This window comes from Melanerpes formicivorus, unplaced genomic scaffold (genome assembly GCF_026170545.1).
Source record: "Melanerpes formicivorus ecotype bairdi unplaced genomic scaffold, bMelFor1.0.p_v2 SCAF_30, whole genome shotgun sequence".
NCBI lineage: Eukaryota > Metazoa > Chordata > Aves > Piciformes > Picidae > Melanerpes > Melanerpes formicivorus.
In genome coordinates this window covers 9,776,132-9,803,258 of record NW_027142382.1, presented here as the reverse complement: position 1 = coordinate 9,803,258, position 27,127 = coordinate 9,776,132, and the positions used below count along the sequence as shown (strand labels likewise).

General features: G+C 42.4%; 2 protein-coding genes across 8 annotated transcripts in view; both read left to right on the top strand.

Moving 5' to 3' along the window:
• Nucleotides 1-8,315, top strand: part of ARL13B (ADP ribosylation factor like GTPase 13B) — a 54,362-nt gene extending 46,047 nt beyond the window's left edge. For 5 of the 7 annotated variants that reach the window (XM_068155276.1, XM_068155275.1, XM_068155279.1 and 2 more), the window contains one exon: nt 6,157-8,315. In XM_068155276.1, the coding sequence (XP_068011377.1) occupies nt 6,157-6,233 (77 nt within the window). In that variant the 3' untranslated portion in view covers nt 6,234-8,315. Of the gene's footprint in view, nt 1-3,024; nt 3,069-6,156 lie in introns of all 7 variants that reach the window. The other 2 variants (XM_068155277.1, XM_068155280.1) reach the window with 2 other exon arrangements.
• Nucleotides 8,316-10,748: 2,433 nt separating this feature from the next.
• On the top strand, nt 10,749-26,483 carry NSUN3 (NOP2/Sun RNA methyltransferase 3). The gene is made up of 6 exons (XM_068155282.1): nt 10,749-10,863; nt 13,210-13,319; nt 14,935-15,278; nt 16,724-16,878; nt 17,388-17,509; nt 25,850-26,483. The coding sequence occupies exons 1-6, from the start codon at nt 10,765-10,767 to the stop codon at nt 26,118-26,120; spliced, it is 1,101 nt and encodes a 366-aa protein (XP_068011383.1). The 5' UTR covers nt 10,749-10,764; the 3' UTR covers nt 26,121-26,483.
• Nucleotides 26,484-27,127: the final 644 nt, after the last annotated feature.

Here is a 27,127-nt window from a genome sequence, read left to right as displayed (position 1 = left end):
CACACAGAAACCATGGCTAACTCAGTCAGGGAAGCAAAAAAATGGGTAAGAGCTATATTTCACAAGCAGGATGACATGCAGTGGATATACACACAATATACAGTATTTACAATACATACAGAAATATACAGCAAAGAACGTAACACAGAAAACCTGCCCTCCTCCAGGATCCCCCCAAAAGCCCCTTCTTCCCCTTCCTCCTTTTTTCCCCAGAATGGGTTAGAGAAAGAAGTAGGGAATTCTGTTAGTTAAAAGCATGTGCTAAGGAAAGACAAGAATTAGTTTCTTATCTTGTTAATTGGATGTCAGCAGCCAAGCTCAGAGAGAGAAACAGCAGCTGTTCAGACTCAAACTCCAGAGAGTGACTGACTGAGATTCAAACTGAACTAAAATTTAAAGTTGCATTCTAGCAATCTACCAAGGAAATTCATTTAGAATATCTTTGTTTTTCTTTTTACACCAAAACATTCAGCCAGAGTGTTCCAGTAACTGTTCCGTTCTTAAAGGCACAGCCTAAAACTGTCACACAACTCCAAATGAGGGACTGCAATCTCTGCTATGAAGAAAAGCCCAAAATAGACTTGAATGCAGGCTTCCAACTGAAAACTGGGTTATTGATCTGCAAGGAGAGGTATCATAGAACCACCTGGTTGGAAAAGACCATCAAGTCCAACTATAACCTAACATCTTCCTGTACACACCTGTTAAGACCTTGTTCCTAAGCTACTCATCCAAACATCTTTTAAATACCTTAAGGGATGGTGACTTCACCACTTCCCTAGGCAGCCTGTTCCAATGCACATTGACCCTTTCAGTGAAGAAATTTTTCCTAATATCCAACATAAACCTCTCCTGGTGCAACCTGAAGCCATTTTTTCTCATTCATCGCTTGTTACGTGGGAGAAGAGGCTGTCCCTCACCTTGCTACCTTTCAGTATTTGTAGAGAGCAGTGAGGTCTCCCCTCAGTCTCCTCTGCTCCAGGTTGAACAACACCAGCTCCCTCAGCTGTTCCACAAAGGACTTGTGTTAAAGACCCCTCATCAGCCTCATTGCCTCTCTCTGGACACACTCCAGCACTTCAATGCCCTTCTTGTAGTGAGGGGCCCAAAGTGGAACACAGTGTTTGAGGTGTGGCCTCACCAGTGCAGAGTACAGGGGCACAATCACCTCCCTGCCCCTGCTGGCCACACTATTCCTGATACAGGCCAGGATGCTGTTGGCCTTCTTGGCTGCCTGAGCACACTGGTGACCCATGTTCAACCAGCTGTTGACCAGTATCCCCAGTCCCTCTCTGCCAAGCACTCTTCCTCAGACCTACAGTGCTGCATGGATTTTTTTGTGACCCTAGTGCAGAACCCAGCACTTGGCCTTCTGTGGCACCATATAGTTGGCCTCAGCCCATCGATCCAGGCTGCCCAGGTCCCACTGCCTCCAGCAGATGGACACTCCTGCCCAGCTTGGTGCTGTCTGCACACTGAGGGTGCACTCTATCCCTCATCGAGGTCATTGATGAAGACATTAAACAGAACAAGCCCCATGCTGAGCCCTGGCCAACACCACTCGTGACTGGCTGTCAGCTGGGTTTAACTGTTTACCACCACTTTTTGGTCCAGAGAATGTTTGATCCAGCAGAGTGTGCCTGTCCAGACTATGGGCAGCCCGTCTGTCCGTGACGGTGCTGTGGGGAACCATGTTGAAGGCCTTACTGAAGTCCAGGTACACGACATCCACAGCCTTTCCCTCATCCACCATGTGGGTCACCTTGTCATAGGAGATCATTTTCATCAGGCAGGACCCATGCTGCGTGGGCCTGCTCCATGACCCTCCCCAGCACCAAGGTCAGACTGACAGGTCTGTAGTTTCCTGGATCCTCCCTATGGCCTTTCCTACAAATGGGTGTCACATTTGCCAACCTCCAGTCAAATGGAACTTCCCCAGTCAGCCAGGACTGATGACAGATGATGGAAATGAGCTTGGAGATCACCCCTGCCAGCTCCCTCAGCACCCTTGCGTGGATCCTGTCTGGCCCCATAGTGTATCTAAGTGGCAGAGCATGTCCCTCATAATTTTCTCTTGAATCAAGGGAGCTTTGCTCTGCTCCCCATTTCCATCTTCTGACACAGTGGGCTGCATATACAAGGAACAGCTGATTTTGCTATTAAAGACTGAGGCAAAGGCAGCATTAATAACTTAAGTCTTATCCTTATGACTTGTCCCTGTGTTCCATAAAGGGTGGAAGTATTCCTTGGCCCTCCTTTTCTTGATTATTATCTCTCACAGACTTGGCCAAATTAAGTTCTAGTTGGGCTTAGGCCCTTCTAATTTTCTCCCTGCATGACCTTTCTTCATCCTTGTAGTCCTCTCATGTTGCTTGTCCCTACTTCCAAAGCCTATAGACTTTCCTCTTTTTCTCTTGAGGTCCAGTCAAAGTTGTCAGTGATAAAGCTTGTGATCTTCTGCTTTATGTGAAGAGCCGGGGTCCCTGAAAATCCACAAGCTGTCCAGAGAAAAATTTGCTAACTGAAAGTCTTAAGGTGTAATAGGCACATTCTTCATTTCTCTCTTTGGCAATGACTCTTTTCTAATTTTGAAAGGCCATGGAAATTTTCACATGCTCATACTGCATCTTTTTCTCAGTTTCAAATGATAATATTTTCTTAAATTTTTATTTTGCACATTTTGAAAAGCCAGGTGGATATGGGACACCTAAAGGAACGTGAGAAGGGGTAACAAACTGAAGCAATTGGAACACTTCCTAGAGTTGAACAAAGAAAACATTGATTGAGGAACTTGTAGAGAGAGGACCTCAGCATGACTAGTGATTTTTGAGCTTAACCTTGACTTGAATTGATCGTACTACCATTTTGAACATACCTGCCAAAAAATCAGAAGATGCCTGAAGGGCAATTAAGAACTCTTAAAAGCTAGATACTCATTTTTCACAGAAGCGTAATTCATGTGCATAAAATGTCATTTGTAATCTTAATCATAAAAGCATCTTGCTCTCTTTTTTTTTTTTAAAGGTATATAGGGAGAAGGCAGCCACAAGGAAAAGCCAGATGAAGAGGTAGGGAGGGGAAGAAAGAGGGAAGAGTTTGTACTCAATTTTTATCTAAGGGAGGTGTTATATTTTGTAGCAAGAGCACCTACTTGCAGGTGTGTAAGTTGGTAACCTGAGTTCTGTGTTAATTTAGTGTATTTGTAAAACAAGGATAATAATTAAAGTATTTTGGAATATCATAATGGAACAGATGTTGGTAGGGGAATGGTCTCTTGACCAGAGGTATAACCATTGAGATCAGAGGAAACTCAGAGTGCTCAGGACTTTAAATCCAAGACGTTGCCTGCTCTTTGCTAACACTTGTCTTTTTGAGGAGTTTTGAGACACAGAGGTACAAAAAATCCTGAGAAAGCAAGGAAACATCTCTTAGGACAGCACTATTCATAAATGAAAACGACCTCTTCAAATGCGTAAGTCCCCACATTGTCCAAACTTTGCTTAGGTCCTGATACCAAAGAGCATCAATTTTGCTTGAAGCAGTTGTGGTTTGTTTTACTCAGATTATCTGAGAGCCATAGAATGATTTAGGCCGGAAAGGACCCTTAAGATCATTGAGTTCAACTGCAAACCTAACAATAAGAATTCCATCTTGCAGTGATTTTGGATTGCCATATGTCCTTGCCTTTTTTCTGTCACACAAGAGTCTTTTCCAAAGAATTTTTACATTTTTTGCAGATGGAGAACCTGCTCTTGCTTGGAAAGGCATTCAAGACTTCCCAAGACCTTTGAAGGCTGTCTTGATCCATGCTTTTCAAATATTCCTTGAGTTGCATCTTTCTGAAACCAAACTCCTTTAGGGGTGTCCCTTCAGCAAAGAAATATTTTTCTTTCTTGGTTTGTTTTTGGGATGTTTGGTTTTGGTATTTTTTACCCACACCTTTTCCCATAGCTTTATTTTTCAGACATTCAACATTTGTGAAATAAAAAGGCCTGATTTCCGTATTGCTTTCATAATTAATTGATATAAATGGCTTGATGGTACAATTTGCAGTGTAAGCTTAGAGCAGTGGGATGTTTTATTTCCTTTATCTGGCACTTAGTAAGGCTTCCTTTTATATGTTTTTTTTTGTTTTGCTTTGGTTTTTTGTTTGCATTATTCTCTGAAGGACACTGTTTGCTATAGCAATTATGCATTCCGTTTAACAGTTTACTTTGACACGCTGTTACTGACTAAGTTGTAGTATATGGTGTAAATGAGCACCTACCTTCGTGTAGACCAGGCTGAGAAACCTCTGTACCAGTAGGATGCCCAGGACACTTTTGTCAGGACTCCAGGTAAAATTTCTAGTGTCCATAAGAGTAAGGAAAGAAGAAAGTCTTTAACAGTCTGCTTTTTGAAGAGCCTTGGTTATGCCTATTTTCTCAAAATCTGTGTGCAAGAGTATATTGATAATCTCTCAGTCACCTTAACCTTCAAAACAAATACGGCTTTTAGAAGTGTCAGTTTCTGCTAGTACATGAAAAACCACAGGAACGGGCATTTTTCTGTATTCCTGTTCATTCTGGCACAAGTCTTCATCAGGATAGCAGTTCCGCCTTTGGTTTGGTCTTCAGAATCATTTTCTGGATGTTTCGCAGCTGGATGGTAGTTGTTGCTGCTGAATATACAAAATTAGTGTAGGGTGAGGTTTCAACAGCCTTAAGAGGTCTAGTTTTAATGTTAGCTTTCTCAGAGACACAAATGTGTCTGAATAATTTAGTGTGCAAAAAAATGTAAGCAGGCTATTTAGTATATTTGTATTGAGCACTTTTTGTGTCATTCTTGGTAGAGAATGTTACGTTGGCTGTTCAGGCAAAATTAACAGGCGAGAAAGTTAATGATATAAATTATTAATTACACATTTTTTCACTAAAGACTGCAATTTTTCCAGTCATGCTAAGGATTCTAGAAGGATATATTTGCACTCATGATAAATCTCTCTCATTATATGATGTAAAATCATCTGGCAGTCCTAAATTCATCTGCCAGGCCTCCAGAAACTAGTAAACCCATCCATTGCACAAGTTCTCATTTGCCCTATATAATTTGTGGAAATTTTGTTGCTTTTCACATGCTTCTGTAACACTGAATTAGCTCTATAAAAATATTGACAACAATAATATAAGTGTTACCATTTTACTGATTAAATGCAAGGATAACTAAAACCTTGAACCTACAGACGTTTACACATACTCTTCGAGCAATGTGATCCAATTTGCTTCTGTTAGTTTTTGCTTAGGAACGGAATTGTACACCCGAGTTACTGCACGTGCAGCACAAATGGAATATGTGTCTCTTGGGAAACTAGGATTTATTAAAGCTGAATTTTGTGTTAGCAGACCATCGAGGCTTTGTTGAGGAGAAGGGTATCTGTATAAACAGAATTGAGATTTGAATGCTTCAAAAACCTACTTCTATATTTTATTTCTGCCTCTTTCCTCTTACCATCTTTCATGATACCATTTTGCTTGTGAAACATTTTGCATGTAGCAGTCTGCATGTTTGGTAATTTTTGTTTTATGTCCATTACAGTGTTTGAGAATGCTGCTTATTCTCTTCTGGTGTAGTTAATAACTTTGTCTTGAACAATTTTACTACTTTGACATCTTTTATTGACAAAAGCAAATGCTTATTTTAAAATTCTCAATGTAGTTCTTTCAGAAACTTAGAATGGCTTTCAAGATATATGCCAAGCATAAATGGGCCCAAAGTTTTGGATGCTGCATAGCATTGCTGTCACTTAAAACTGCACTGTAATGCAGACTTGGCTACAGCCACATTCAGATTTCGGTATTTCATTTTTTCAGTTGTTATTTCTGCAGTTTGGTTGTCTCATTCCCTGTTTTTAGGGAATTTTGCAGATCACCTTTTGGCTTGATCTCAAAAATGCTGATACATGTATAACAGAATGTAATTAAACCCTGTTGTGGCCACTACACCTCCAAACATTTATTAGCACTGTTTGAGAGTTGCTTGTAGGAATTAGCTCTAAACTTGTAGCCTTCCTAGCTTTCATTAAGCAAGCAAGAATTTGCTTCATGTAAACATTATTTAAGTCAGGGAGATGGTAAATGACAGATTAATATGTTTCCTTCTCTGGCATTTCTTACGCAGATTTCTATGGAAAGCCTCTGCCCCCGCTGACTATAGGCCAAAGACCCAACAGTGATACCCATGATGTCATCGCTTAGCTGGATCACAACGAGCATTGAAAATAAAAACAATGTATCAGAAACATTTTTTGCCCTTGAAGGAGAATTTTTTAAATGACAGTCTATCAACTCGCTGCAAAATAACTGGGAGACAGTTAAACGTGAAGTACATTATATTTTACTTAGTTGATCAGACGTTGTCATTTACTTTTCACGTCGCCAGCTCTTCTTCAGGATCTAGCATGACATCAAGAACGGTCCGTGTGTCCGTGGGTGCCCGTATGAGCACAGCACTGAATATTTATTTGGATTACTAGTGAAAATACATTAGCTGTAAACACTTTCAAGATTACATAATACTGGATTGGATGTCCTCACCAAGATTTTTCTCCAGGTTCTGTGCAGTAGTTGGCATTTTTTCAGCTAACAAATGATTCTAAAGGATTTTGTAGGGCTCTTGTATGATAGGATGAAGATAGGAAAGTTATGCAACAAATATTGAGTATATTTTTCTATCCTTTTATAAAATTATTTGAAAGTTTGGCAGGACATGCATACCTGCTACCAGTACAATGGTACCCATAAAGCTTCAGAAATCTAGAAATGGATTATGTTTGACCTCTACATTTCTCTTATGGTAGCAGTACCTCTATTTGGCATTACATGAGCAGGTACATATGTCATATTTCTGGCAATCTGAAATAGAGGGGGTATGTAGAGAGGAAACTTTAAGATAAATACATTTTATACACAGTAATGCTTTTTCAACTGTCGGGAAGTTTTCTTACCTGACCTTTCTGTGTTTTGTTAATGGAGTTCAGCATAAGTTATACATTTAGTTGAACAAAATAGACATTAACATTGTATTGTCTACTACAGGATACAAGAAAATTGTACATAGTGAAAATTTTGCACTAATTCATTCATCAGTTGTGATACAAAACTGAACAAGTATGCAGATCAACTCTGGCAGTTTGTAATCGCAATAATAATAAAGTATCTTCTTGAAAACTAGAGAAACCACAGAGTTTTAAGGACAGATAATATGTCCATGTAATGCGTTAATTTTATGCTTAATCACATGCAATCCTGAGCACCGAGACAGGCTGGGCAGCAACTGGCTTGAGAGCAGCCCTGAAGAAAAGGACTTGGGAATGTTGGTGGATGAGACAACAGGAGCCTGCAGTGAGCACTTGCCTGGGAAGCCAATCACATCCTGGGCAGCATCAAAAGCAGCGCAGCATGCAGGTTGAGGGAGGCATTTCTCCCCTCTACTCCACTCTGGTGACACCTCACCTGGAGTACTGTGTCCAGTTCTGGAGCCCTTATTACAGGAAGGATCTGGAGGTGCTGGAATGTGTCCAGAGAAGGGTTATGAGGATGATCAGAGGGCTGGAGCACCTCTCCTATGGAGACAGACTGAGGGAGTTTGGATTCACCCGGTTTGGAGAAGGCGCCGAGGAGACCTTATTGTGACCTTCCAGTATCTGAAGGGGGCCTACAAGAACGCTGGGGAGGGACTTTCTAGGGTGTCAGGGAGTGATAGGACTGGGGGGAATGGAACAAAAATAGAAATAGGTAGATTCAGATTGGATGTTAGGAAGAAGTTGTTCCCCATGGGAGTGGTGAGACACTGGCACAGGTTGCCCAGGGAGGTGGTGGAAGCCTCATCCCTGGAGGTTTTGAAGGCCAGGTTGGATGTGGCTCTGAGCTACCTGATCTAGTGTGAGGTGTCCCTGCCTATGGTAGAGGGGGTTGGAACCAGATGATCCCTGAGGTCCCTTCCAACCCTGACAATTGTATGATTCTATAAACAAGGGTTACAATTAGATTAATATGTTCTTATTTTAAATGTTTTTCCTGTTACATTGAAGACAATCATTGGTATACTGTGTAAGGATATATACTGTTATACCTCTTAGATTCATCAAGGATGAACCCCCCATTCAAAGGCTTTCTTAAGAAGCAGAACCCTATGACTTTTTGTTACACTCTTTGTCTTCCGTAAAGCTGTTAAAATGGTGCAATAATGTACACATTTAACACTGACATTAAGATCTTTGCCATATACCCTTCAAGGCAATCAGTTGCACAAATAAACTTCTAACAGTCAAAATGAAATTATTAATTAAGGTCTTTAGAGTATATTTGAGTGTGAGAAAAAATCAGTTGTGAGAATATGTTTGGAATGAGCAGAGAGGAACGTTCCAAGTTTCATAATTCAGTGAGAGGATGGAACAATGTGATGGTGCAGTTTGATTATCCTCAGGATTTAGTAATTTTCACTTCAAACACAGACAGTGTTAAGTAGAGGAGGGTGAGGTGTGCATAAAAGTTTCGGTGTGCAATCTCAGTCTTACTGTCTTTAGCTATGTTGCCACTTCAGGGTTTTTTTGGCTTAAAGGCTCTACTTTCACAAGCTTATGTTTTTTACAGCTTCAGTTTCTAGCAATGTATTACCTTTTAACACTAAGTCTATTAAAAATGAAGCTGAGTATTGCTGTGATAACAAAATTTGAAAAACTGAACTGTAAGATGTTGATACTGATATGTCAGATGCCAGTTATGTGAGTTGTGTTGACACATGTCAGTTTTGTTTCTGATTGTAAAATAAATTTACCAATATGACCAAAACAGTCAAAAATGTTTCATACAGGGGGGGTTTTATTAAATGCTCTTTGATAACTTACTGCATCAGTTTTTTTCAGTGTTATACTACCCTGATTTTTCTTTGCACAAGTCAACACTAAAACCCAGAAAGATTGGGGATGCCCCCTCCCTGGAGGTGTTGAAAGCAAGGGTGGATGAGGCCTTGAGCAATCTGGTCGAGTGGTGGGTGTCCCTACCCACCGCAAGGGCTTGAAATTACATGATCCAACCTAAACCATTCTGTGAATCTATGACATTTATGTATAGCATAAAACCAATGCACAATATCAGTATGTTTCCCATAATATATGCAGATTTTTACACAAATTTACAAATTTTTGGAAGGAAGTGTAGTCATAAATGTTGAATGGCTGTAAGTCTCATTTACATTGCTAAAATGTACAAAATGGAGACCTTGTGACCTAGAAGGAATCTTTGCAAGGTTTTACAACCACGTTGTGGTCAAATGTGGAATGTATTGATAGATTTGCACAAAGTTATATATACATGTATGCATATAAAGTGTTTTGATAGTATAGTTTGTATTTGAGAGGTACAAACTTGCCCACTTATAAGCTGAGAGATAATACTGCACAAACGAGAAGATTTTATCATGTTCTGATGCAATGCTTTTCCTTGTCAATAGAATCACGTTTAAAGTCTATCAGTGCATTCAACTAAGTATTTTTACTTAATTATATGAGTGGTAATAACACAGGAATTTGCCTCCTAAGTAGAACATTTTGCATTATCCATGCACAACATTTGAAATACTTTTTAGGCAAAAATAAAGTTAAATATATTTTCTAAAATAAGGAATAGTATTTTTCATTAGTTGAATTAATGTAAAAGGTAATCAATGCTTCAAAATAAATCACAGAATCACAGAATGTGTGGAGTTGGAAGGGATCTCAAAAGATCAACTTAGTCTAACCCCGCTGCCAGAGCGGGATTACCAAGGCATCCCCAGAGCCTTCTGTTTCACCAGTCTGAATAACCCCAACTCCCTCAGCCTGTCCTCACAGCAGAGCCTTCTGACCCACCCATGATCCTGAGCTGAAACCTAGAGTCCACAGAAGCACCTTACTCAGGCATTTAAATGTTTAAAATAATTTATTATTAAAAGTAGGAATATTTGAGGAGTTTAATGAGAGGACACACTGTAAAACTGGGTTTTCCTGACCATATCGAGCAATACGTTGATCCCGGACCTGCCAGTCTCAGCACGGAGAGCAGAAATACAACTGAGCAGTTGCAAGAAGGCGACCACTGCCAGGGAGTGGGCGAAATGACCCAGACCTGAGGAGCTGGTGGCTGTTTATTGAGATAGACATGAATATTACCGTTCCACTTGCTCACAGCCTGCTTCGTTAAGCCCACTGATCTCGCTTTATTTAAACAGCTGCCTTTCTCCCCAGTTGCCTTCCCACCCATTTTAAGAGGCACTAGTTTGTTACATCCCTTTCTCACACGGTTTGAAGGTAGAACATCTCTTATCCCTGGTAGTAACTCACATCAGTCTCACTACTTCTACAAGTGGACGTGGCTGTTAACTTCAGCAAGGACAGTCACTTAGAAGAGACTTAGCTGAAGTCACTGAACAGAAACCTAGTTCAGTGCCAGCTCAAACCGGGACGCACCTCCATCGGGCTGTGGGATGAGATCAGTGTTATAATGTGATTAATTGAGGGTCCAGTTGCTGTGTAATCCCGGTCTACCTCCTGGGAACGCAGAAGAACAAAACAGAAAGCCACAACGCCACCGAAACTAAAGACACAAACAAAAACACTCAAGCCTCCCCCCGGCAGCGACGGGACGTGAGGAAGGAGGGGCCACGGCCGGCGGGACGGGCGGATGACCGGAGCTGCCCCCTCCAACCGCCAGGTGGCGTCCTGCTCCCACCGCGCCACCGGCTCCGGTCATGCGGTTTCCTCGCGCCGCGGCCTGGTTGCTGCTGCCGCCGCTCCAGCGCCCCGGGGCCGGCTTCACGCCGCGGCGAGCGGCAGCTCGGGCCTTGGAGGTGAGGCGCGGGCAGGGGTCAGCGGCGCGGCTGGCGTGCGGCAGCCGGAAGCGGGGCGGGAGAGGCCCTCGGCCCCTTCCTGAACGTCCCGGGCGGGTGCTCTTTTTCCGGCTTAGGGCCCGTACGTACACCTGTCCGGGAGCAGCCTCTTCTGTCGCCGGCGGGAGCGCTCCTGCGAGCGTGGCTTCTGCTCTCCCCGAGCGGGGCCGCTGCGTCTGCCTGCGAGCAGGGCAGAGTCAAGGGTCGGTCAGTGGGTGAAGAGCCCAGCGTCCCAGTTTAAAAGGAGGCGCTCGCTGTGTGCGGCGGTTTACTCGTTCTGCAGCGAGAAATCGTGCCCGCAGCTGCACCGTCGTGTTTAAGCAGCAGCAGAACTCAGGCGAGAGCTCAGCAGTTCCTCAGGCTCTGCCGCACGCGGTTGTTGGCGCGGGGCGGGGCGGAGGTGTGGCGGGGGGGGCGGCGGGTGATGGGGGGGCAGCTGCTGCCTCTGCTCACAGGGGAAAATTAGCTAAACGTAGTGAGCACCTGTGGGGGGTTCCCATTTGAATAACATGCGTTTGCTTACAACCCGAAAGTTCTCCCTCTTCTTCCAGATAAAATGCTTTTATAGGTTAGACAAAAAGTGTCTGAAAAGTGGATTCTTCCCTTCAGTGTGCAGGGAGCCAGCCCCGCACCGCCCCGCGACTGTGGCGTATCACAGAGCTGTGCAAGCCTGGCTGCCAGCGGGTGTCCCCACCAGCCTTATCATGGTGGATATGTAATACACGATATATTGGCAGTGCCTTATGGCAGCACTTGATAATTGGGTATTAGCTGGTTTCTTAGTTCACTTTAAAGATACACCTGGCCTGCATTAGGAATAGTGTGGCCAGCAGGAGCAGGGAGGTCATTGTGCCCCTGTACTCTGCTTTGGTTAGGCTGCACCTTGAGTCCTGTGTCCAGTTCTGGGCCACTCAGTTTAAGAAGGACATCAAGATACTTGAATGTGTCCAGAGAAGGGCAACAAGGCTGGGGAGAGGCCTTGAGCACAGCCCTGTGAAGAGAGGCTGAGGGAGCTGGGATTGTTTAGCCTGGAGAAGAGGAGGCTCAGGGGTGACCTCATTGCCCTCTACAACTACCTGAAAGGTGGTTGTAGCCAGGAGGGGGTTGGTCTCTTCTCCCAGGCAGCCAGCACCAGAACAAGAGGACACAGTCTCAAGCTGCGCCAGGGGAAGTTTAGGCTGGAGGTGAGGAGAAAGTTCTTCACCGAGCGAGTCATTCGTCATTGGAATGTGCTGCCCAGGGAGGTGGTGGAGTCACCGTCCCTGGAGGTGTTCCAGAGGGGATTGGACGTGGCACTTGGTGCCATGGTCTAGTCATGGGGTCTGTGTTGATAAGTTGGACTTGATGATCCTCGAAGTCTCTTCCAACTTAAGTGATACTGTGATACCTTCTTTTAAACTCATTAGGCATGCTCGGAGGGTGAGTGGTTTATTTGGGTAGGGGGTTTGCTAGCTAGGAGATGTGGATTTTAACATTATAATGAAGTTAGTTCACAGAAATCTATTCTTAGTTCTCCTACCAGTGGCCTGACACATCTCAGGATGTTTCCCAACATACATAAACCCAAGACCTCTCCTCCATTTGAGAGCACCTCTTACAGTGTTTTACTTGGTTTGATAGGAACTTCCAGCACGGGCTAGGCATCATCAGTCTTTCATCCCTTCTTCAAGGATATAGGCCCTAACACTACGTGCTGTTTGTACAAAGTGGCCCATTTTACATCATAAAGCCTCTAATCAGCGCTCCTCCTTGCAAGACCCATGCAGTATATTCAACTCCAACACAGTATTCTCAAACAGTTTCATTTGGATAAGAAAAGGCCCAAAAGGTGTACCAAATGTTTTATTTTTTTTAAAGTTATTCCCAGAGTCATTATTTGCTTTGTGGCTCAACTCCAGGTGATTTCCACAAGGACTCCACAATTTCTTTTAGTTCTGCACATGGCATAGCCTCTTGGCAGAGGTGGTCACAGTGCAGGATCATAATTCTGCCTTGCTTACTTTGCTCCTGGAGTATTAAGAGTCTCAAGATCCACAATATTATTAGCAAAGCTATGGAGGAGTATTATCAGCAAGCTCTGAATGACCTGTTCACAAGTAGGAAAGAAAAGAGTATGGTAGCTTAACTTGTTTGTTCTCTGAAATTTGTTAGATCTTGAATGCATGCATGATGTGACCTTGATATTTGAGCATCCTAGTAGCAGTGATCTGCAGTAGATTTAAATTGATAAAATATTCTTGTCTGAGAACTAGGGAGGGTTTAATTTGTTTGCTTTTATTGCTTTCTCTGCTTTTCCTTTCTCTGAAGCTGGGAAATAAAACAGAGGGGAAACATCAAAAGCAGATTTGTCAGATTGTTCTGGATCATTTTGAGAAGCAGTACACAGCCGAACTAGGAGATACATGGACACGCATCAGGTCTGTTGTTTGGGAAGATGGGGGCGGGAGAGGAGAGGTTCTGTTGTTTTTCAGGGCTTCATAAAATAACTTTGAAAAGAGTCACGGACTGTAGCTTTAGTTTATTCTCAGTTTAGAAACAGCATAAATGTGTTAAATTAATGGGACTAAAATTTGGATTCTTTTGTTTCTATACTTGAATTGATTCTTCTGGATGTGATGAAATTTCTGTTCTCCTGTATGCATAGGCACTGCAAGGAGACTGCCATAGTATGTGCTTGTTGACTGTTTTGTTAAAACATGTTCCAGAAAGCATCCCTTTGTGCTTAACTGCTGCTAGGGATTTGTTGGGTTTTTTTCCTACAGCTTTATAGTGTCTGGAGGGACTGAGACAAATATGTTAGAAGTAGATCCCCTAATTTCTCCCATTAGAAGAAACTGACTATTAACAGCATGTACAGAAAAGACTGTCGCTGATTTTGAGCCTTGATTACACAGCCGCAGAAGAACTGGCTGTGGTATTTAGAGCTAGCTTCCCTGACAGCTAGTGGTTGGCACTCACAGAAAAGCCATTAGAAGAACTGCTCTGGAGAAGTTCACTGCGTAACTTTTAAACAGGTATTTAAACCGAAGCACCTGAATTTGAATTTAAGTCCATGAGGCGTGCTCCCATGATCAGTGCTGTGTCACTTTGAAGAGAGAAGAATCTTACATAATTGGAGTCTTAGGAACCACACAATTCCTTTAAGTTACCACTTTGGCTTAGCCTGTTTGGATTAAAAAGTAGTTTAAAATAGGTGTCTCCACTGATTGAGAAAACCCCCATACAACAACCAACAAACACACACCAACAACCAACCCAACCAACCAAAAACCTGAAAAAAGGCACAGATGAATAGTATTAATTTAAGTGACTCAGCCTAAAAGCTCTCTTAGGTTGGATCAATGTATATTTTTTGTTTAGACAGTGAATATTCCAGAGAAGTGGTTTTTTGACGATAAATCAAAAAATACTGAGAGACAGTTAAATACAAAATGAAGGCAATCATGTAAAAACGTTGTGAAAAAGTGAACTGAAATAGAAACAGCTGTGTGCCCACCATGCAAGTACTGCTTTTTTACTTTCCAAAATCATCCATTAGTTGAAGCTTGTCTGGCCCCATGTTTGCAGAACATAACATGGAATATTGAAAAGGACACTTGTTAAAAACTCTGTTTTATGGTGATGGCTGGAAAAAGTGTTGCAGAGCCAACGTGATTTTTTTGTTGTAGTGGTCTTTACAACTAAGGTTACGGTTGTTCTTTGTCCCTAGAGAAGTAGGCCTTATAATCAGAGCATCAGACTTCAGTATTTCTACAGTAATTTGTTAAAGAATTAGGAAAAATAGAGAAACTCTTGTTTCAGAAGAAATTAGTGTTTTAAATGCAAGAATTAAACAGTGGCTTGATTTCCTATTAAAACTATTTTCTTGTATAGTCTTACTAATTGTATCTAATCAAAGTATTTCCCTCTCGATTACATCAGTCGTCCAGTGGTGAGATCATTCCCCTTATGTAAGAAAAGGCTTCCTTACAGTATGGAAAGCTCATTTTATTTGTCAGATTGCTAAATAACTTTTCCTGGTTTTCACTCTAGAGATGTGCTCATGCACCCATGGTGCTGGCAGTATGCTATTCTGCTGAACAAATTCAGCCAGTCTGCTGAACTGGAGAAGGCCTTGCGTGTGAAGGGATATCATCCTGCCTTCCAAGAGAGCTTGCCCTATCTTCCGTCATCATTGCGATGTTACATCAGGAGAGCTCACGGGAGATTCCCTGCGCAAAAACACCAGGCTGGTAAACTGAAAGAGTATTTTCTGCTGAATGCTGCTTCGCTGTTGCCAGTGTTGGCATTAGAAGTGAAAGATGGGGAAGATGTTTTGGATCTCTGTGCTGCTCCAGGGGGTAAATCAGTCGCTGTACTGCAGTGTGCCTATCCAGGTAATGTATTGAGATGCTGTTAGAAGCTGATCTCTGGCTCTTGTGCCTTGGCTGTTTCTGTACAAGATTTGGACTGGGGGCAAATAAGCAAACCGGAGTTTATATTCCAAGTAGTTCCCTGCTATTCAGTAAGATTTTTTATGAAGACTGTTTACTTAAAAGAGTATAAGAAATGTAGTAGTTATTTAAGTATAGGTTACTGCAGAGTGACAGGCAAAAGTGCAACAGCAAATGTTTTTCTTCCTCCACTGGTTCCCTTACTGCAGCTTCTCAAGAAGTTATTGGAAATCATATAGCTATATTGGCACAAGGAGGTAAATAATCTGCAGTCTCAGGATACTTGTACTTTTGTTGGGTTTTTTTTCTTCGTCTTTTCCTCTGCTCCCTCTCTGATCAATGCTGTGCAAGCAGGATAAGTCAATTTAAGTGTACAGATGTTAAACAGAGCATAATAAATTAAATGTGCAAGATTTAAGTAGAGGGAGAAAGCTTATGATAAGGAATTGTTCTATATTGGCATTTAATAAGCAGCGTGTCTCAATCCACCTAGATGCTGCAGAAGGGCACTAAGATAATCAGAGTTTAGAAGGCAACAGCAAGCAGGTCTTCTAGGCCAGGGAGTTAAAACAAGCTGTGGTTATCTCGGCTAGTAATTGTCTCAAAGTGTTTACAGCACCTTGTATTCTTAATGATGAGACCATCACATCCTGCACTTGTTGATTACAGCCCTCTTCAGAGGAATGAGGTGATGCCAGTGAGGTAAATTTAATTGGATTTCCCTTTCAAAAGGTTTGGGGAAAAACCCACACCTCATGACTGTTTCTGATACCAAATGGTTGCTGAAAACCTAAGATAGAAGGAAACTGATTGTTAATACACCTCGGAGAATGCTAAGATTTGCCATGTTGTGTGGCAAATGTGGTAGAGACATGAAAATAGAGATTTTACTGCCTTAAAAAACAGAACTAAGGGACAAAACCCCATTGTGTTTCTGGTCTGAGTTACAAGCAAAACCATCGTGTCTTCTCAAGGAGTCACTCCTCTGGCTACATTGTTAAAAGTGACTGCAACTAAAGGGCTTTTGATAAAACCACTCAGCTTCTGAAACACAAGCCTGATGCTTTATTTATTTAAAAGATTATCAATGGATTAATAAGGAGAATGTTTTAAGTCTGTTTTCCTGTGGAAGTTTATTGCTGCAGTAAGCATTTGCTAGTAAATATCTACGGATTGCTTTGTAGGAGTATGTTTAAATTTGGTTGAGTTTATGAGAATTTAGCATTGTCAAAATGTGCAATAACTTAAGCACACAGGGTATAAACTATGGCAATCACGGTAAAACAGTACAACTTCTGAAATCAGTGTAACTCCTTGTATTTATAAAGGAACAAAACACAAACCAAAGACTTATTTGAGGGTGTTTACTTTTTCTTTTCCCCCCTAAGGTCAGTTTCACCTTAATGAATCTGATGTTTTGAGGTCAAGATGGTTGAAACAGACAATAGAATCCTTCATCCCAGATCCTTTTATTAACTTAATAATGTTCTCTACGCTGGATGGTAGACAGATTGGAGATCTTAAGCCTGAATTGTATGACAAGGTAATGTTATTAGGAAATTATATTTCTGCATTTTGCTTCATTTTCTGCCTACCTTGCTCTCTTTTTATTTTTCACATTCTTTTTTTCTGGCCTCCACAAATACCTGACCTGTCAAGGAGAACCAAGGTCAAGTGCAGGATGTGCAGAGCCTCAGGAATCACTTTAGGAAGGCTGTTGTGTGTTTATGGTGATGCCTCCCATTTGGCCTTGGTGGTGAATTCTTACAATCTTGCAGCAGCGTTCTTTGCACAGTATGCAGTTAGGATGGAGGAGAACAAGTGAGAGCTATTTGGAGAGAGGGTTTTGTAGTAATTTCTTATCTTGCCTCTTCCCAAATAACTCTATGAAATCATCTCAAAATAGTTAAACAATTTTAATGTCAAACAGAAAGTAAAAAGGCTATTCTAAGTGTTTGGAAAAGTAAGTTTGAGTAGATTTTTGGCACACTGTGTTCAGAAAGTGACTGTCTTCATTGTAAATTGTTTCATTTGCTGTGACTTATTTCACAGGTGCTGGTTGATGCTCCTTGTTCAAATGACAGAAGTTGGTTGTTCTCTTCTGATACTCAACAAGCTACGCTTCGACTAAGACAAAGGAAGGAACTATCATCCCTACAGTTCCAGCTGCTAAGGTGAGAAGTGTGAAGGGATGATGTTAGAGGAGCTTTAGATAATTAATAACAAGACACAGAGGCAAGATGTGTTATGTTTAGTAACCAAAACTGAGTTTCACCACATGAAAAGAATGTGATGAGTTTGTTGTTCAGTGCTGTTTAGATCTAGGTTAATGTGAACATGGAAGTTTGTACGGAGTAATATAAACAGTGAGGCCTAGGTCCTTTACTGCCATACTGCTGTGCAGTCCTTTTGACTTGCTTATTCCCATATATGTTCCTTATCAGATAACTCAGAACAGTCTGGTACCATATCAAAATATTTCTGATGGAAACAGCTAAAATGGTTTCAGAAGCCTCCCAGTTTGGTATTGTTAGCAAATTTGCTGAGCAGACACTCTGTCTGTCTCATCATCAATGTCATTGATAAAGATGTTGAACAGAACTGGACCCAGCACTGATCCCCCTGGGTTACTCCACTAGTTAAAAGTCCCCAGCTGGACCTGGCACCCTCAATCACCACTCTTCACACTCTATTGTGTAACCATTTCCTAATCCATGTCACTGTCTGTTCTTCTATCACACACCTTCTGAGCTTTCTTAAAAGGATGTTGTGGGAGACAGTGTCAAAAGCCTCACTAAGGTCAAGGTAGACTACATCCACTAGTCTCCCTGCATCTACCCACCCAGTTACAACGTCATGGAACACTATCAGATTAGTCAAGCATGATGTACTCTTGGTAAATCCATGCTGACTGCTCCTGATCATCTTCTCTTCCAAGTGCCTCACGATGGCCTCCAGAACGAGCCACACTGTCAATTTTCCATATGACTATTTGTAGCACAGCAGACTGCTGATCATAATGGATAGAGTAAAAAGGTAGAAGAATGTGGGTTTGGTGGAGGAGATAGGATTGTTTGTTTATTTGTCAAGAACATCCACTGAATAATCAAAATCAAGGTTGCTGTGTACTACACTTTTTAATGATGCCAGCCATAGGCTGGGATTTGTGACACATTTCAAACTCCACAGTCTCACCAGGGAAAAACAATAACGGCTTCCCAGTACTACCTTCTGGACTTCAGTGTTTCTTTGCAAAGTAACAGTCACACCTGAAGTCTATCTATCTGTCAGAGGAAATTGAGGGGAAAAATAACATACTGCAAAAAAGACAAAGGAAAGTTTTTATGGGGAGTTCCTACTGCTGCAGCTTACAATAGTTTAATTACTTCCAGTTGAAAAAGGCCTAGCAGAAGCTATGGTTTATAACAGAAATATGAGGATCTTATTGCAGTAATGCATCATGTTCTTTGAAGAAATCAATCACATTTCCAATACTGACCTGTTTAAGTTTTCCCTTTTCAGTATTTGACATATAAAATCCAATTTTTGAACCCCTATTAAAACAAAGCATATATCCTGCAGAGTACTTCTGAGAATTTGCATAAATCACTTCAGATCATAATCCTGAAGCAGAGAGCCCATGACAGCAGGAATCTGTTTTAAAAAGGAGGCATTCCTGTCAGACCAAATCAGGTCAAATTATTCTGAAATCAAGAAGAGAGCTTTGCTTCTGTTGAGAGTATACTTTACCATAGTAACAGCATTAAGAGTTGGATTTATGAGGACAAAATGCTTTAGATACATAAATAGAAGTAAAAAGATGGCAATTTCAATTTAATTTCAGCATAGATCTCAGTAGTTCTGTGAAGTTACCAATCTGTGGGTATGTACAGTGGACTTTTGATTTCTTTTTTGAAAGAGTTTGGGTGGGTTGGATTGGTTGATGGGTTGGACACGATGATCTTGATGGTCTCTTCCAACCTGGTTTGGTTTATTCTAATAAAGGTTTATTCTAATAAATGGTTAGGTTCAAGAGCTGGACATTGCAAGTGCTGTCAGGTAAAATATTTGACATCTAGTAAATGGTATAGCTGTGTTTTTATTGCTCCTTTGATCATTTTTGAATGAATATTCTGTACTGAAGATATCCCAGATCCTGGGTGATAGGGAAAAAGGAAATGATACATTGAGACCAGGAAAGGCTAGATGATTCATACAAGCACATTAGAAGTTTGACAGAACTACAGTTGTGGAATGCTACTCAATTCAAGGTTTCTGGCTAGAGTGCAGGATTATAAATAAAACACTGAGTTTCAGTCCCATCTCTGATACATGCAGTAATATTTGGGGAAGCTGAACCTACATTAATCCAGCTGTACTGCACTTTATATGAGTCAACTCTTGCAGAGCTGCCTCTGATTTACATACTCAGATTGTGTGATGCTTTATGCTTTTGGGCATTTCTCACCTTGTTCCTGTATCTGTACAACAAAAATCAAAACTGGATCTCAGGTATTTTGTTGAGACTAGCTAAGAAATATTGTGACATTTGAAGATGAAGCTTAAAAGCCAAGGATGAAGCATTCTTTCAGTTTAGCAGTAGTATTAAGTATAACACAGAATTGTGAAGAATGACATGCAAAGGGGAGGTCTGTTTTCATTTCTGTCAAGTGACATAGCCCAAAACTTCATTCTCCCTCTTTATTAATGAAGCAAATTCTTCACTTGGAATCTTGGAATCTGTTTTTCTGAGTATGGTCATCTTGCTTTTTTATCTTTCTTTTTTTTAGCAGATCTTCTTGGGGGGAGAAGATCAATTTTTCTCGGTGGGGTTTTTTGGTTTGGTTTTTTTTTGCTTTATTTGATTTGCAGGTCTGCTTTAAGGGGGAGATGGGGACATCAGTACAGAAGGGAAGGAAGGAAAAGCATTTTGTGCGATACAGTGTAAATTTTTAAGTACACAGAGGCTTCAGAGAAGCCTTTTGGAAGAAGTGTTGAAATTCATGCAGTGTGCCCAGGTGGCCAGGAGGGCCAATGGCATCCTGGCCTGCATTAAGAACAGTGTGGCCAGCAGGAGCAGGGAGGTCATTCTGCCCCTGTACACTGCACTGGTTAGGCCACACCTTGAGTCCTGTGTCCAGTTCTGGGCCCCTCAGTTTAGGAAGGAGGTTGACTTGCTGGAACGAGTCCAGAGAAGGGCAACGAAGTTAGTGAGGGGCTTGGATCACAGGCCCTATGAGGAGAGGCTGAGGGAGCTGGGGCTGCTTAGCCTGGAGAGGAGGAGACTCAGGGGTGACCTTATTGCTCTCTACAACTACCTGAGGGGGGGGTTGTAGACAGGCAGAGGTTGGTCTCTTCTCCCAGGCAGCCAGCACCAGAACAAGAGGACACAGTCTCAGGCTGCGCCAGGGGAGGTTCAGGCTGGAGGTCAGGAGGAAGTTCTACACAGAGAGAGTGATTGCCCATTGGGATGGGCTGCCTGGGGAGGTGGTGGAGTCGCCGTCACTGGAGGTGTTCAGGAGGAGACTTGACAGGGTGCTTGGTGCCATGGGTTAGTTGATTAGGTGGTGTTGGATGATAGGTTGGACACGATGATCTTGAAGGTCTCTTCCAACCTGGTTTATTCTATTCTATTCTATTCTGTCTTCCTACTGCAATAAAATAGGTAATGTGAATTAGTGGCATAAATGCTGAACAGCAAATTTTATAAGCTTCCCTGCTGAGTGCTGTAATCCAGGGACACGTAGCAAATCTTGTTATTTGTTCATGCAGAAAACTATTGCAGAGTAAGGAAAGAGCATTCTTCTCCTGATACTGAATGCTAGTGGGGGTTCACCTAAGGGAATTTACCAGCAGTAACGGCTCTCAGATAGAAAATCAATTTTGGCTGAAGCTTAAGTGCATGGTAACTGACTGGCTAATGGATGTTGTAATTTTTCTTAGCCCAGTTACTGCAGCTGAAACAAGCTGTGTTAAGGTTCAGATGTGAAGAAAACGTACAGGATTCACTTTAGAAAATGCAGAAAGGGCATTCAGAGTTCTGTAACTCTTCTGTACACAACATCTCCTGGTAATTAAACAGCTGTGATTGATGTTTAATGACAGGAACTCAGACTAAGTTTGAAAGATGCACATTGGCTGACTTTCCTTTGTTACCTCTTTTTTCTCCCTAGTAGTTAGCTAGGAGGGAGTTACATAGTATCATGGTATCAGTCAGGGTTGGAAGGGACCACAAGGATCATCTAGTGCCAACCCCCCTGCCATGGGCAGGGACACCCCACACTAGATCAGGCTGGACAGAGCCTCATCCAGCCTGATCTTAAACACCTCCAGGGACGGGCCCCCAACCACCTCCCTGGACAACCCATTCCAGGGCTTCACCACTCTCATGGGGAAGAACCTCCTCCTCACTTCCAGCCTGAATCTCCCCACCTCCAGCTTCATTCCATTCCCCCTAGTCCTATCACTACCTGAGATCCTGAATAGTCCCTCCCCAGCCTTCCTGTAGCCCCCTTCAGATACTGGAAGGCCACAATTAGGTCACCTCGGAGCCTTCTCTTCTCCAGACTGAACAGCCCCAACTCCTTCAGTCTGTCCTCATAGGAGAGGTGCTCCAGCCCTCTGATCATCCTCGTGGCCCTTCTCTGGACACCTTCCAGCACCTCCACATCCCTCTTGTAATAGGAGCTCCAGAACTGGAGGCAGTACTCCAGGTGGGGTCTTACCAGAGCTGAGTAGAGGGGGAGGATCACCTCCCTCGACCTGTTGGCCACACTTCTCCTGATGCAGCCCAGGATCTGATTGGCTTTGTGGGCTGCAAGTGCACATTGAGAGCTCCTGTTGAGCTTCTCCTCCACCAGCACCCCCAAGTCTCAGGGCCAGCCAGTCCCTGCCCAGCCTGGATTTGTGCCTGGGATTGCCTTGACCCAGCTGCAGGACCCTGCCCTTGCTCTTGTTGAACCTCATGAGGTTGGCTTGTGCCCACCTCTCCAGCCTGTCCAGGTCCCTCTGGATGGGACAGGGCTGAATGTCTTGGGGGAAGGAGGAGTACAAGAGAGTCCCTCCAGAAACAAAGCAGCTGTCTTATGCCACAAATTTATGTTTTGGGATGTGCTGGACCCCTGCACAGGAGCTCCCTCAGTGAAGTTCAGAAATGTTTTGGAGTGACTTGAGGGCATTTGTTTGTTGGTTGGGATGTTTTTGGTAACTGTGTCTGCTTTTATTTATAGTTCAAACTACGAAAACAAACAAAACAACAAACAAACCAACCCCGCAAAACCAAACAAAAAACCCCAAACACAACAACAATGAAAAACCAGTTTGCTGTTGTGTTGTTCTGAACTGCAATATCTCTTCACAGTAGCAAAGCTTATTTAGGAACAGTAGAAGGGTTAGGGTTTTGTGGTATGCCAACAATACTTGAACTAGTGTCTCTGGCTGTGCACCTCTGTCACTGCCTGGCACAGGAGGAATTTCCCTATCATTCTGACTTAGTTTGGAGAAATATAAGCAAAACATTTAACAGGCACAATCCCTGTGGACTCTTGTAAGTGGAAGAAGAATCTCTTTAATCAAATAATACAAGGTTGAGGATAAAAACACCTGCAATGTGGGATTCTCTGTTTCTTTAATAGTTTATTAAAAGACTGGCAGTTTTTATTCTGACAAGAATTATCTTGCATATTGGGCCAAAATACACCCCAGTTGCCCCCTGTTGAAGGGTTATATTTTAAAATTGCCCTAAAATATGTGTAATGTTTTTACTTAATATTGAAAGCAATTGAAATATGAACCTAGTTAATGCTGACCCTTCCAATGGCATGTGACAAACCCAAGCACAGGCAGAGCATGCTGGACATGCAGATGCCAGCTGTAGTATAAAATATGTCTTTCTTGTGTGCCTGTTTTAAAAAAGATGTATGAGACACCAAGACTTCTAGAATGAACAGAATGTCAGCCTGTCATGTTTAATGATAGGTGGTGAATGGTGCCACAGCCAGCTGGCAGCCAGGCACTGGTGGTGTGCCCCAGGGATCAGTGCTGGGCCACATCCTCTTTAACATCTTTATTGATGATCTGGATGAGGGCATTGAGTCCATCATCAGTAAATTTGCTGATGACACCAAGCTGGGGGCAGGAGTTGATCTGATGGAGGGCAGAGAGGCTCTGCAGAGGGACCTTGACAGGCTGGACAGATGGGCAGAGTCCAAGGGCTGGAGATTGAACACATCCAAGTGCCAGGTGCTGCACATTGGCCACAGCAACCCCAGGCAGTGGTACAGGCTGGGGTCAGAGTGGCTGGAGAGCAGCCAGGCAGAGAGGGACCTGGGGGGTGCTGGTTGATGGTAGGCTGAACATGAGCCTGCAGTGTGCCCAGGCAGCCAAGAGGGCCAATGGCATCCTGGCCTGCATCAAGAGCAGTGTGGCCAGCAGGAGCAGGGAGGTCATTCTGCCCCTGTACACTGCACTGGTTAGGCCTGTGTCCAGTTCTGGGCCCCTCAGTTTAGGAAGGAGGTTGACTTGCTGGAATGAGTCCAGAGAAGGGCAACAAAGTTGGTGAGGGGTTTGGAACACAGCCCTTGTGAGGAGAGGCTGAGGGAGCTGGGGTTGCTTAGCCTGGAGAAGAGGAGACTCAGGGGAGACCTTATTGCTTTCTACAACTACCTGAAGGGAGGTTGTAGACAGGTGGGGGTTGGTCTCTTCTCCCAGGCAGCCAGCACCAGAACAAGAGGACACAGTCTCAGGCTGCGCCAGGGGAGGTTTAGGCTGGATGTTAGGAAGAAATTCTTCATAGAGAGAGTGATTGCCCATTGGAATGTGCTGCCCATGGTGGTCGTGGAGTTGCCATCATTGGAGGTGTTTAGAAGGAGACTGGATGGGGTGCTTGGTGTCATGGGTTAGTTGATTAGATGGTGTTGGATGATGCGTTGGACACGATGATCTTGAAGGTCTCTTCCAGTCTATCCTATCCTATCCTATCCTATCCTACTCTGTTCTTGTTCTATACTCTGTAACCTGTTCTTTACCTATAATATGCTGAAGTTGAGCTGCACACTGGCGCTAAACGTGCCAGCCCTCTCCTCACTCCCCCATCTATTTTTGAAGACTGATTTTCCTTTGAGCATCATTACCTTAAAGAGCTCTGTTCTTTTAAGCTGACTAAAATTGGAGTAGTATAGACTCCAGTAAACTGATTAATGTAACCAAGACTCAGAGAAGAAATGAGCTGGATTGCACATACAGTCCCAGAGGCTGAGTGTAACACACAGGAGTTTTCACCTGGGAAGGTAATCACAGTATCACTAAGGTTGGAAGAGACCTTAAAGATCATCGAGTCCAGCCTGTCACCATAGACTTCATGACTAGAATCCTCCACCTCAAGGTCTGTGGCAAAGAGTGACTCCCTAATGTACAGAGACAGAGGTGAACAGAGTTGTGTTATATCTGTCTGAAACAATGATTTGTTCTGGTGTTTCCTTACTGTTTTGGACAGGACATTCAAAGAAGCTTTCATCTGTGTTTTGCTCTGATCCTGCTTGTGATGAAGCTTTTCTTTATTGATTCTTTTCCAGAAAAGACCTAATTCAGTGAAAATGACTTTTCCCCTTGTATTTTCTGGGTTTTTTTTGTTTGTTTCTCAACTTTTTTTTGTTCAGCCATCACCCTTAGCAAGTTACCAGATTGTCTACAGGATCTGCTGTCTCAATGACATTGTAGGGTTTTTTATCTGGGCTTAGAATCAGGGTTGCTGCATATGGGGGCTGCTCACCTCATCTCTGGGGGTTTTTCTGCCCTTTTTTTTCTCTTGTGGTGGTGGTTTGGCCCTGGCTGGAGGGTCAGATGCCTGCTAAAGCTGTCTATCACTCCCCCTCTTAGATGGACAGGGAAATTATAACAATAAGCCGGTGATAGCAGTCCATGAGCAGACAATATGGTCCATTTAGTTGTATTTCCTTAGGAAGTCTGAAAATAGTGGTGCAGTGAAACCCCCAAGGCCTCTCACATTCTACATAAGTTGCAAAATTTGCAGAAATCACTAAAATTAGAGCCCAGTAATTAGTAATTAGGCTATTACTGTAACTGTATGTTCGAATGTTTGTTCCCACAAGTCGCTAGCTAAGTGTCTAACCAGCAGGTTTTGCTGTGGTGTCATCCATTTTGTGTGCATCATTGGAGTATTCTCACAGTTGTGCTGTGCATGTAAATGTTCTGTAACTCGGAATGGATGCTGCTTTCTGCTTGTCACTGTTGCATAGAGAATACCTTCAGTTAACTGAAAATACATTAACAAATGAGAGCTCCAAAATGTGTTGCAGATGGTGTTGTGAACTATCGCATACTGTTGAGATGTTTTCATTATCTTATTTTTATCATATTTATATGTCTGTTTATACATGTCTGTTTATAAACCTATATATGTCTGTTTATGAACCTGGATTTGTGAGTCTTTACATGCTCCTCTGCCTTTCATACATCACTGGTTATACTGATTTTATTTCTTCCATTATTTGCAGGTCTGCTATTAGAGCGTTGCGCCCCAGTGGATCATTAGTCTATTCGACGTGCACTCTCTCAAAGGCAGAAAACAGTGATGTAATAAATCTCATTCTAAACTCCTTCACTGATGTTACACCTGTAGACATAAGTGGAATGGCCGAAGCTGTTTCTCAGGAATTCGCTTTTCTTGGTGGTATGCAGCAGCATGAACTTCTGGTTCTTCCAGAATACGGTAGAGCATGGGGTCCCATGTACGTTGCTAAATTAAAGAAACTGAAGACCATCTGATACCTCTTAGCTTGCATAAGAGATATATGATGAATCTAACACAGTATGTGTGTATGAACATACTCAAGGCAACTGAATTTAGGGCATTGCAGTTCTTTATCAGCTGCTGCTTCCTCTGCATTAGCAGAGGAAACTAGACACTTAACCTTAATTTAACGTGAAGTGCAGGTGTGTCTTCTGATGCAGATCCGTGGGCATCTGTCAAGTCTATATGAGGTCAAGAGAGATTGATATTATTTTCAGGGGGATGCTTTTAGAGGCCCAAGTGTTGATTTCTTGCACTGAGATAGATTTGTTTCTTTTAATTTAATTATTAATTTGGGTTTAGTACAGTATGTTTTAAAATAAATTACCTGAATGGTGTGTGCTTCTGAAGCCATGGAAATCCTGCATTCTCAGCACATCTAGAAACCTGTTTTCCAGTAAAAACTGATTTGTATGCGGAGTGCATCATTGACGATTGCAAGCACTGGCAAAACAGGTTTCATATTTGTGAAGTTCTTTACTGGTTAAAAACTGTCTTTTGTTCACAGTCACAAGGTCAGCAGCTCTATCAATACCAGCTTTATTTTGTTATATTTTTGGTCTTACAAAAAATTGTCCTTAAAACAGTAGATTTAGTAGACTTCTTAGGTATGTTTAGCTTTGGTACTCAGTTTGCTGGATGCAGTGCATTACACCACAGTCTCTAGAGCATGTATTTTAAACAGAAGCAAAATAGTTAATAACTGCAATAATGGCACAGTATTCAGAGAGTTTTGTTAGATATTTACAATCATGAGAAGCAAAACAGACAATCTGGAGAATGACTTATCCACTAAGTTAAGACATGTTACCTGAATTCATGGTGTCCTGTCAATGGTGTGTAAGGACGTATGTGCTGGTGTCGCTTTCAGGTTCCCTCAGTTCCACTACACAATGTTATGGATAAATGCATAGACATATGTGCACATGTTCATGTGGACACTCATGCATACTGTGTCTTCCTATGTATTGCCTTGGATTAT

What these genes read in the sequence shown, in the direction of transcription:
- NSUN3 (XM_068155282.1), top strand. Translation starts at nt 10,765, where the DNA reads ATGCGGTTTCCTCGCGCCGCGGCCTGGTTGCTGCTGCCGCCGCTCCAG. An exon ending in ACTGCAGTGTGCCTATCCAG is followed by an intron (nt 15,279 to 16,723) that starts GTAATGTATTGA and finishes TTCCCCCCTAAG; the next exon opens with GTCAGTTTCACCTTAATGAA. An exon ending in AGCCTGAATTGTATGACAAG is followed by an intron (nt 16,879 to 17,387) that starts GTAATGTTATTA and finishes CTTATTTCACAG; the next exon opens with GTGCTGGTTGATGCTCCTTG.